Below are 12,049 nucleotides of genomic sequence, written 5' to 3'. Positions count from 1 at the left end.
AGCAGGCCACAGGCAAGATTAGAGGAGGGGTCCCAGCCCGAGCTGCCTGGGAGTTGCCCAAGGAGCAGACACGTCCCCTGCCCTCCTTGAACCAATGCTTATTAAGCACTGAGTGGCGCAGGCACTGTGCTGAGGGCTCTGACATGCATTAGCTCATTTACATCTGACAACAACCCTGTTGTGATTGCCATTTTACAGGTGAGGCTCAGAGAATTTGAGTGACTTGCCCAAGATTCTACAGCTAAGTAAGTGGCACACTAAGGAAGGAGCTGGCCTGTCTTCCCCCACAGAGGAACAGGGAGAAATCCTCATCAAGGCTGCTCGGAGCTCTGCACTGAGGACCCGGACACCTGGGTTCCTACCTCACTTCCATCATCAGTGAGATGTGTGACCTTGAGCATTTTATTAAATTTCTCTGAGCCTTCAGTTAGCCATCTGTCAACAGAGGCAATGGGGTGGGGGCATCAAATGAGGTAATTCAAGTAAAAGCACATGGAATACAGGTATGGTATCACATATATGATAGTAAGCTATGGTGGCCACAGGTGTAATTTGGCCCAGCATGCTAGCTCAGGGAAGAAGCCAGGACTCCAGGGAGGGGAGAAGCAGCAACATCATCACCACCAACCTCATCATCACCACAAACATCATCACCACCATCAACATCATCACCACCAACATCATCACCACTATCAACATCATCACCACCATCAACATCATCATCAACAACACCATCACCACCATCAACACCATCAACACCATCAACATCATCATCACCAACATCATCACCACCATCAACATCATCACCACCAACATCATCACCACTATCAACATCATCACCACCATCAACATCATCATCACCAACATCATCACCACCATCAACACCATCACCACCATCAACATCATCATCACCAACATCATCACCACCATCAACATCATCACCACCATCAACATCATCATCACCAACATCATCACCACCAACATCATCACCACCATCAACATCATCATCACCAACATCATCACCACCAACATCATCACCACCATCAACATCATCATCACCAACATCATCACCACCAACATCATCATCACCAACATCATCACCACCATCAACATCATCACCACCATCAACATCATCATCACCAACATCATCACCACCAACATCATCATCACCAACATCATCACCAACATCATCACCACCATCAACATCATCATCACCAACATCATCACCACCATCAACATCATCATCACCAACATCATCACCACCATCAACATCATCACCACCATCAACATCATCATCACCAACATCAACACCACCAACATCATCACCACCAACATCATCACCAACATCATCACCACCAACCTCGTCATCACCACCAACAGCATCATCACCACCAACATCATCACCACCATCAACATCATCACCACCATCAACATCATCACCACCATCAACATCATCATCACCAACATCATCACCACCAACATCATCATCACCAACATCATCACCACCATCAACATCATCATAACCAACATCATCACCACCATCAACATCATCACCACCATCAACATCATCATCACCAACATCATCACCACCATCAACATCATCATCACCAACATCATCACCACAAACATCATCATCACCAACATCATCACCACCATCATCATCACCAACATCATCATCACCAACATCATCATCACCAACATCATCACCACCATCAACATCATCACCACCAACATCATCACCACCATCAACATCATCATCACCAACATCATCACCACCATCAACATCATCACCACCAACATCATCACCACCATCAACATCATCATCACCAACATCATCACCACCAACCTCGTCATCACCAACAACATCATCACCACCAACATCATCACCACCATCAACATCATCACCACCAACATCATCAACATCATCACCACCATCAACATCATCATCACCAACATCATCACCACCAACATCATCATCACCAACATCATCACCACCATCAACATCATCATCACCAACATCATCACCACCATCATCATCACCAACAGCATCACCACCAACATCATCATCACCAACATCATCACCACCATCATCATCACCAACATCATCATCACCAACATCATCACCACTGTCAATATGCGTTTATGGAGTAGCTAACAACAAAAATAGCAGCCATTTACTACATATTGACTATGTGCCAGGCACAGTGCTAAACACTTTCCATAATTCGTGTGTGCTGCAGACAGATGACATGGAAGTCAGAGGTGAGGGAGAAATGAGGGCAGGGCTGCAGAGCCCAGAGCCCCCGGTCTCCATCCAGAGGGGACAAAGAAGGTGATTGCAAACTGACCTCCACCTGAGTGCAGAACCAGAGAAAATTCTGTGGTCAAAGGCTTTCTGCACTAATACTAACCCACCAGGGCAGATGCAAAGGTGAAGGGCAACCCAGCCCAGGGCAGGGGGAATGACCAGGAGCCCACCTCAGGGAAGAGGGAGGCAGGGTCTCCCAGCAGCTCCTAAGGTCAGCCTCTTTGGCCTGTAGCCCAAGGCAAGGAGAAGGCAGAGGCCTGGCTGAGTCTGAGTCGTGCTGGCCAGGTAGTCGTGCTGGTTGCATCGGGCTGAGGAAGGGGCTCTGTGACTCACTCAGTTCCAGGCCTCTGAGTGGGCTCCCTCACCACCTGGGTCACAAGAAAGCACATGAAAGGGTGCTCTTCTGTATGGACTGAACAAGGGAGGAGAGGGATGTATCCCCTCCTGGGAAAGGAGAGAGGATATTCCCACAATCCCACATTGTGATGGTACAGCAGCCACCCCACTTGGAGTCATGGGAAGAAAGCATTGAAATGAGAGAGAGACAGGGAGACAGGGAGCTGGAGCAAACTGAACACAAGGACTCGAGTCCTGGCTGCCCACCTCTGGCCAGCAGGAAGGAGCCACTCCCGCACCCCTGGGCTGGAGAAACGGCCAGAGGGACTCTGACCCGGTGGGTGGGCGGGCCCTTGGCAGTGAAATCAGCCCCACCCCCAGCCAATCCTACCTACCAGCATCCGCGTGGAGTCCAGACACCCAGCTTCCTCTGAGCTCCTGGTCCCCCAGAAACACCTCTTCGGCCTGTGCCACAGAAGGCGAGCAGACGGCGGACCGACCCAGGACAGCTTCGTGGGCAGGAGGGCCAAGTGCTCCCCAAGGAGCCCTGGAAGGTCAGCCCACAGAGAGCCCGGGTCAGTCCAGCTCCTGAGAAAGCAGCATCTCTGTCCCCAGGCAGGGGCAGCAGGAGAGAGGGGTTACATTACCTATGGATAAAACCTAACCTCTGAGCCAGGTCCACTCCCTACATACCTCTCCCCAGATTCATGCCCTGTCTATCCTCTTTTGAACCCAATTTCCAAGACATAGCCCATGCTTGGAATTGCCCTTATACACCCCACATCTCACACACGTGTCCCTGCAACGCTCCTTATCCTGCCTACAATGTTCTCCATTTATTCTCCTGGAGAACTCCTATTATGCTTTCAAAACCCTGTTCAGAAGGGCCCTCATCTGTGAAGCCAAGAACTCCCAAAACTAATCACTCTCTTCCCTACACCTGTCCTGGACCTTGGACAGACTTCTCTTGGGGCATGAATCATAAAATACAGTATTTGTATACATGTCAGATTTCCCCATTAGCCGGGGGTAGAACCCCCAGCAGCTGGCACAGTGCATGGCAAATGGAAGGTGTTGGGATGTGTTTATGGAACTGAGCGGGGGACAACAGGTAGGCAAGTGAGCAGGCTGTGAAGCAGGATGTCTGGGTCCACTGTCCATCACTGAGCAAAGGCTGGGACTCAGGACCAACGAGGTATGGCTGAGAAGGGGGGTGGTAGGGAGAAGCAGACTGAGACTGCTGGACCCTTGTGTGGGACCTAAAGCTCCTCCCACCCCCACCATGGGGCCTCAGGGCAGCGGGCTGGTCTGGTTCCAGGAAGAGCCAAGAAGCCCCTGACTGTCACTGGCCTGCAGCCCCCTTGACAAAACCCAGGTCTGTGTTTACTTCCCAACTGGGGATTTCAGTTTCTCAGTCTGAGGGACCCAAAAACCAGGCACGCTGTCCCCAAGTGACAGGTGAGAGCACTGAGGCATAGGGGATATCACTGGTGTGACCCCAGAGACAGATGCATCTGGGACGCAAAGCGACCAGCCCCTGCTGACAGAGTAGGGAAAAAAGGGACTTCAGAAGTCGACCTGGATCCAATTCCAGCTGTGAAGTTCCTGGCTGTGGGACTCCAGACAACTAACTTAACCTCTCTGAGCCTTTTTAGTAGAACAAAGCCAATGTGACCAACCTCAGCCCAGCACCCAGCCTGGCTCACAGCAGATGCTCCCGGGAGGCCCCTTGGCCCCCTCTCCCTCACAGAGATTCCCAGCTCTCCCAGGCCCTATGGTCCAGCCCCGGCCAGCCCCGCTGCCTGCAGGTGACTGGTCCTGCCCTAAAGCCTGTGGAGCTGGGGCTAGGGGAACGGATTTGTCCCGGTGTAACCAGAGAGTGTCTGGGGGCTCAGTTCCAGGGCTCCAGCTGGGGTCAGAGCCAGGCCCCCACCTCACAGCTGTCAGGGGGAGGAGGCCCGGAGACAAAGCAACTGGGAGTGAGGGGATAGGTAGGGCTGTGTCTGGTAAGGGAGAGGGGGTGGCAGTTCCATGCATGTGAGGGACCAGGACTGCTAAGAAGACGCCATGGCCTGATTGGGGAATGTTACGCAGATGCAGGTTCCAGGGCCGCTCAGCCACTGACAAGCTGGGTGACCCTGGGCGAAGCGCTTAACCTCTCTGAACCTCATTTTGCTCACTGGGAATAGCATTATCTAATGTTGCAGGCTTGATATGAGGATCTAACCCCAAATCAGCCAAGGCGCCGGGCAGCGCCTGACATGTTGGAGACTTCAGAATGATTCTCCTCTTTGCCTTCCCCTTTTCTCTTCCCCATCTCTCATTTTCCCTCCACTAGTATTTCTTCCACCAGGGTGGGGCCCTCCATGTGGAGCAGGCAGGGCCCAGGGCCTCCAAGGGAATTTGCACTTATATTTTGAGAGGGACATGGAGAGAGGGCAATTTGAGGGAACAAAATCAGAGTTATCCACTCTGGCCCTGGCACCTTTGAGGCCCTGCCCGCAGTATCCCACCCTTTTTGGCCCTTGCTTTCTCTAATGACCACGTTAGTGCCTTTACAGACTCATTTGCGTATATTAGTGTTTGCACTGTAAGCATGCTATAAGGCCCCTTAGAAGGACGGCTGCCTCCCTGTCTTGCTGAAGTGGCCCCAGAGTCACTGAGGGGGTGATGGGTGAGAGAGCGTGGGAGAGGGCACCCGGGAGCAGGGAGCTGAGGGAAAGGGCTGACGCGAAGCTGTCTCTCCCTCCTGCCCGGATCCCACACAGGGCTGGCCCACCCAGCTGAGCTGGCTATGGCAGGAGAAAAACGTGAACTTCAGGAGCCAGGCAGGGCATGTGCACTTATGCATCTCTGCTGCTCAGGGTCAGAATAGTGCCTTGGAATACAGTAGATCCTCAATAAATGCTTGCTAAACCAAAGGAGAGGCAGAGGCAGAGGCTGCAGGAGTGGATAAAGAAGAGGGACCGGAAGGAGATGATGGTGGGTGCTAAGAAGCTAAGGTTTAGAGAAAAGAGGACAAAGTTTGTTTAATTGATTGCAGTATCCCAGCCCGAGAGGTCTGTGAAAGGAGAGGAGAGATGGGGGAGGGTAAGGGTCCAGGGAGGAGTCTGAGGTTCCTAAGTCCCTGTGATACACACACGCAGACACTGCCCTCCCAGCGGGACCATAGCCCACCAGCTGTGGATGGATAGGTGCTGGGCCCAGAGGCTTTGCAAAGAGTCCTCCTTCCAGTCACGGTCAGGAGTCCGGCCAGAGGGGCTGCAGATTCACTGGGAGCCAATCTGTTACGGAGGACCCTGCCAGACACCCCCTCCTTCAGGGCATTGGAATGGAGCAGAGAGACAGAGACAGAGAGAGGCAGGTGCTCGTCAACCCCGCTCTAGGAAATTGCCTCCGTGATGTTTATTGCAAACTGCAATTTAGCATCTCTATTCAGGAGCTCTCCTGTTTAATTACGTGTAATACGGTGTGGGGAGGAAGGAGGGAAGGGAGTGCATATGATTTTCTCCTCAGTCCCCTCCTCCCTGGGTGTTGGGAAGGTCAGAGGTGAGAAACGGAGCCCAGCAGAGGGAGGGAAGGGAAAGTCCTGGTGTCATCCACGCTTCCCATTCCAAGCCTGGGCTGGCAGGGCTGCCAGAAAACAGCACGTGCCCCTGGCCACACGTTCAGTTCCAACAGTTCTGGTGTCCTTGTCTTCAGGGACCTCCCCCAGTGGCCGCCCTCAGGCTGAGAAATCATTCGACAAAACTTCACAACTTCCCAGGCCCTTTTCTTTCCAAGGCCCAGAGACACTGGGTGATTTGCCCAGGTCATCAGAGAGCAAGCTGAGAGGGATTGCCACCTACCCCAGCCCCACTTCCCACCCGTGGAGCCAGGGCTCCCGGGGCAACGCCCCGGCGGGTCCAGACAGCTGGGCGGGAGGCTTAGTCCCCTCCCCTTAGACTCCAGCCCTATGTGTTTTTCAGCTTCTCAGGCACTGGACAGACTAGGTTTCCCCCAATTCACCCTCAAGCTCCCATCTTCCCCTCCCCAGATCCTCACACTTTCTCCGGAGCTGGGAGGGCAAAGCACCAATTAGTTCATTTGCCTGTTTAATTGGGTAGGAAGGGGAAGGAAATTAAACTCCTCAACAGAGATCTTCCCTGCAGGGCCAGAGATGGAATGAGGGTGTGGGGACCCCCACCCCTGAGCACCTCTGAGCCTGGCCTGTGTTCCCCAGCCCCCATTCCCACCTCCGTGCCCCAGATCCCAAGATCAGAGCAGAGGCTGGGATTACAGGGCCCTGGGGAGCCAGCATATGAGGTCTGTCCTGCCCTAACTGGGACAGCCCCCCCAGAACTGGAGCATGATGGGGGAGGGGAGCTGCAGGTGAAGGGGTTAGGGCAGGACACCGCCTCAGCCTCTGATTCTTACGTTTTGCCCACCTCTCTGACTCCAAAAGTTTTCTTTCTCTCCCTCTCTTCTCTCTATGTCTCCCTCTGTCCTACTCTCTCATTCTCTGCCTTGGTCTCTTGGTTCCAGAAAAACCCCTCCCCCAGGCGGGCCCAGGAAGTATGGCCAGGTTCCTGGGGTGCACCGTGGCCGTGGTCCTCATCCTCAGTGTGGCTCTTACTGTCTTCTTTCTGTATCACCGGCAGCAGAAGAGCAGGCTGGAGGTGGACGGGGGCGGGTGAGTGCAAACCAGCCCATCCTCTGTCCCCCCAAACCTCCCCCACCCCACCCGCTGCCCACCCCCATGGGCTCCTGCTGAAGCACCCGGACTTGTAAGGGGCTCAGGGCTACCCCGCCCCCCGAGGCCCTGTCTCCTCCTCCTGCCGCCTGAGAGGTGGGAGGGAGACCCTAACCCTCCTGCAGTAGAGCTGAAGCCTTCGGAGGGCTCGCTGCGCACAGGCGCCTCCCCACGTCTACGCTGCTTACGAAGATGCATTTTATCCTCTGAGCAGCTCTGAGAAGTACGTGTGCGATTATAACCCACGGTTTATGGTGAGGAAACTGAGGCATAGAGGTGAAATGCCTCACACACGCTCACCTTCTCCCAGCTGGACCAGGGTGAGCTGAGTGGCCAGCAGGAACTCGCCTCTGACACCAAGTTCAATGAGGCACCAAAAACCTCCATCATTGTGAGAAATAATACTCTAATGCAATATTTTAAAAATATCCAAATGAGGGCTTCCCTGGTGGCGCAGTGGTTGAGAGTCCGCCTGCCAATGCAGGGGACGCGGGTTCGTGCCCCGGTCCGGGAAGATCCCACATGCCGCGGAGCGGCTGGGCCCGTGAGCCATGGCCGCTGAGCCTGCGCGTCCGGAGCCTGTGCTCCGCAACGGGAGAGGCCACAGCAGTGAGAGGCCCGCGTACCGCAAAAAAAAAAAAAAAATCCAAATGAATGCCCAAAATACACAATGAACAAAATATCAACACTTTAAATAAAGACAGGATCAGTAATACTGATTTTTCTTTTTGCCTCAGGCTCTGATATGACTTGGTGTGGCCCTATTACGTACCTTGTTTTTACTTAAAATGTTGATATTTTGTTCGTCATGGATTTTTGCATTCATTTTGGTTTTTTAAATATTGCATTAAAACATTCTTTATCGCGATGACTGAGACTTACAGCACCCCCATAAGCTTTGCATCTGAGGCCTCAGTCCCCCCGCCTTGGTCCCGGCCCCCGCTGAGGGCCCATGTGGATTTCCCACTGTCCTTCAAGCTAGGACACCTGACTTACTTGGCTCTGGGCCCAGGCTGGAGGGAGGGACAGGCTGGGAAGATGGGAGAGCCTTTCTCAGCCTCTATCCCACTACGCTGAGTAACCATCTCCCAACCTCTGGCCACTCAGGAGGCCACCTGGGCCTCCTGAGCCCGGGGCCATCCTTGAGAGGGGGCATCCGGGACCAGTAACTGTCAGGTGGCCTGACTGGGGCAGAGACCCCAATGTGAGCCTCATTCTGTTCCCCCAGGACTACCCTGCCCTTCGCCCAGAAGCTGGAGCCTTCTCCCGACAGGCAGAGCCACCTTGCACCTGAGGACATCCAGGTGGGCCTGGGTGGCTCGAGTGAGGGAGGGGGTTGAAAAAATGGGAGATGGGCTCAGGGCGGGGGCCCAACCTGAAGGCAGAGCCCTCCCAACTCCATGAACTCCTGGACAGTCCCAAGTGCACCACTAGCCCTGGCCAGTTCCAACAAGGCCAGCTCCAGGCTAGAGACCGTGGTCGGGGCTTTCCCCTCCTCTACCCTGAGAAATGACACACTAGGACCCTTCCTACCCAGGCCCCCCACCCCGAGGGGAACCTCTTTCTCCACCTCTCAGATCATTCATTTAAAAATAACCATTGATGCGTGGCCCCGGGCTGGTCAGAGAGAGCCTGCAAAGCCGACGGCTCAGGCCGCCCTGTGCCTCCCAGATGTCGCCAAAGTGGTGAATGCAGGATGGGGGCGTGTGGGAACCTAGGAGGGGAATCCACGTCCCTCCAGGAGGGCCGCCTGGAGCAGGCCCGTGCAAGAGTCCATGCAGCCGCTCAGCCCCTTCTCTTCCAGATCCTTCGCCTGGAGCCTGGGAAGCAGCATCCCCAGCAGGAAGAGGAAGAACTGCAGAAGCTGCCCGCCCAGCCCCCCTACTATGATCTGGGGGCCTCCCCTCCCTACTGCCCCTTGGTAAGGACCTCTGAACCTTGAGGATGCTGTCCCCCACCCAGCTCCACCCGGCCTGGCCACAAGCCCAGCTGCCTGAGAGAGCAGGGGGTCAGAGGAGGCTGAGGAGACTGGACAGGGAGGGCACAGGACAGCCCCCCGCAGGGGGGGGAGGCCCCTCCTTGTTGCACCACCACAGGCACCGTGACGACCAGGGCAGGAGGGTGGGGTTTCCAGCGAGGGCAGAGCCCCAACCTAATGTGCAGCTCTCCCTCCCCCAGCCCCACCCCCTGGTTCGGTACCCTGCACCCCAGTCCCTGGACCTGCCGACGACCACCAGAAAGCCAGCCCCAGCCCTTCCTCATGGTCCCACTCCCAGCTGCTCGGAGGGCCGGCGTCCACTTGAATGGCTGCCACCTCTGCCCAGAGCCCACTCCTTTCAGCGGACTTGGGGCCAGGGCAGTACCCATACAGTGCCAGTCCAGAGACCCAGGCCAGACCGCCTGGGCCCAAAGATAACACGTTCTCTCCTGGCACTAGGGGGAGAGCCAGGTCATGGTCTCCACAGCTTTGCCATCCTCCCTCTCAGTTGGAGGTGCCAAAGTGAGCCCGTCCTGAGATGCCGAATCCTGCCCCCAGGGAGGTAGCTATCCCAGGGTGCCAAGCCCAGAGGACCCACCCAGCGCCCCCTTATGATTCTACGCAGGTGGTAAGAAGACTACCAGCCGTTTGTAATTCCTCAATCAACCTCGAGGCTGGGAAGTGAGTTAGAACTCACAGTGGACACAAAGTCCATTCTTCACACAGCGGCTGGACAACCCCTTCCTGTGTGAGGGTGCCCACACCCCCGTGTCCCCGGCTGGACTGCCTGGCCCTGCCGGTTCCAGCAAAGGGAGTCTAGTGACAGTTCTGAGCACGGACTGCGTGCCAGACACTTTGCTGAGACTTTTCAAACACGACTCTGTTTAGCCCTCACAGCAATCAGTGTGATAAATCCTATTATTGCCCCCATTTTATAGATGAGGAAACTGAGGCTCAGTGAAGTGACGAGGTTTGCCCAAGGTCATCCAGCAAGTAATTGTGGAAAGCATCGTTCAAACCCCTGGTCCTCTGGCTCCCAAGTCCAGGCCCTACCACACAGCAGCCACGGTGATGGCCACACCTGTGGGGAGCTTACCTGGAGAGGCTTGAAGAACCTCAGAGTGGGCGCCAGCCCGGGCAGAGCCCTCCAAGGCCCCAGGCTTCCTGCGCACAGCAGAACGCCCAGCTCTGCTGCCTGGCTGCCCCTCAGCTCTAGGGGCCTTGAGAGCCGCAAGGTGGCCCTGAGAGCTTGGGTTTAGAGTCCTGAGTGGGAGATCGGGTGTCACTTTGGGCCACACAACCAGCACCTGGCAGGGTGGAATCTCCCACCTGGAGAGCCTCATCTTACCCACCCCTGCCTCAGGACAGTGAGAAAACACTTTATCCCCAGGCCTGAAAGTGGGTAAGGTAGGAGGGAGTGCAGAGACCCCAGTGTTTCCAGAAAAGAGAAAGTTATTCCCCCTCAGGATTCTCCAAATCAGCCTTCCCCTTCCTCAGCGCAGCCCCGAGTTAGGAGTCAGTAACCTTGTCAGAGCCCTGGGTGAAAGGAGAAAGCGGGGGAGAGGAGAAAAAAACAGGAAAGGGCGGGCAGGGGACCTGAGGCCTGGGGGAGAGGGAAGATGATGGAAGGGAGTGATTTGGAAAGTCATGGAAGACTCCAGCGGGATCTCCTGAGGAGTGGGCCCAGGCTCGGCATAAAAATCGCCGTGATGTAATGGGACAGCTGCAGCTGGCCCTAATCCCCGCTAACGACTTCTCGGCCCTGCTCTCTGACTGCTGCCCCCTCCGCCTGGCATGCACAGCCCTCCCTGGGGGCACGGCGGGAACCAGGCCAAGCCTGGCAGCTCCAGCTCCAGGACAGCCCCCGCCCACCACCATGACCCCTCCTCCCCCTCTTCTCTTTCATACAAGCCCCAGACCCCAGCACATGGCTCTGACCCTGTCCCCTCCCTGATAGCCTTGCCTCCCCAGGTTCTGCCATATTGGATTGACAGAAACCCCAAATGAGTTGAAGCATTCGAGACACAAGACGACTACTTGGGACGAAGAGCAGAGTGGGCTAGTGTCCACCACCTCGCCACGGGCAGGAGGGGCTAGGTGATGGGCACACTCTGTGTCCTGCACCCAGAGGCCACGGGATTAGGGCATCAAGGTGGATGGACACTTGGGAGAATGGCCTGTGGGGTGGTGTACGCAGGTCAACTCCGGCATCCTGGGGAGGCGCTGGTGTTGTTGCCAAGAGGAGTGTAATTCCTTTTGGCTTACAGAGCAATTGCCGGGCCAGGAGAGGATTTATCCCCGGCGCTCGGGTTTGTTGGCAGTGCAGCTTGTAGACAAGTCACATTATTGATGATGTCATCAATTCTCCTTCCCAGCAAGTAGTGAGAGGGAGCCAGGCAGATAGCATGCGCCATTCACCGAGGCAGGGCTCTGGAGGGGAGGCTGCAGGGGTCTGGGGGGCCAGCAACCAGAGGCTCGTCCCAGCCCAGTGGCCCCAGTCTGGGTGGCCCAGGCCCCATGCTTCCCACACACGCCAGGGCACTAAGCAAGGTGTGACCCTCCCCTCAATTTCTGTCGAGGTTTCTGGGCTAAGAGTCCGCTCAGGTGGCAGGTACAATTTGAAGAGCTGGCTGGCTCAGGACTAGATCTCAGGGAGGACTTCCAGAGTCTCCAAAGTAGATGTCTCGCAGTGGTG

General features: G+C 55.5%; 1 protein-coding gene across 1 annotated transcript in view; it reads left to right on the top strand.

Moving 5' to 3' along the window:
* NECTIN1 (nectin cell adhesion molecule 1) overlaps positions 1–9,318 on the top strand; it is a 91,794-nt gene extending 82,476 nt beyond the window's left edge. Inside the window, exons 6-8 of the mRNA XM_030839266.3 lie at positions 7,169–7,316; positions 8,605–8,680; positions 9,181–9,318. Of these exons, the coding sequence (XP_030695126.1) occupies positions 7,169–7,316; positions 8,605–8,680; positions 9,181–9,318 (362 nt within the window). The remainder of the gene's footprint in view (positions 1–7,168; positions 7,317–8,604; positions 8,681–9,180) is intronic.
* Positions 9,319–12,049: the final 2,731 nt, after the last annotated feature.

The sequence above is a fragment of the Globicephala melas genome, chromosome 8 (assembly GCF_963455315.2).
Source record: "Globicephala melas chromosome 8, mGloMel1.2, whole genome shotgun sequence".
NCBI lineage: Eukaryota > Metazoa > Chordata > Mammalia > Artiodactyla > Delphinidae > Globicephala > Globicephala melas.
This window is presented reverse-complemented; position numbering and strand designations above follow the sequence as displayed.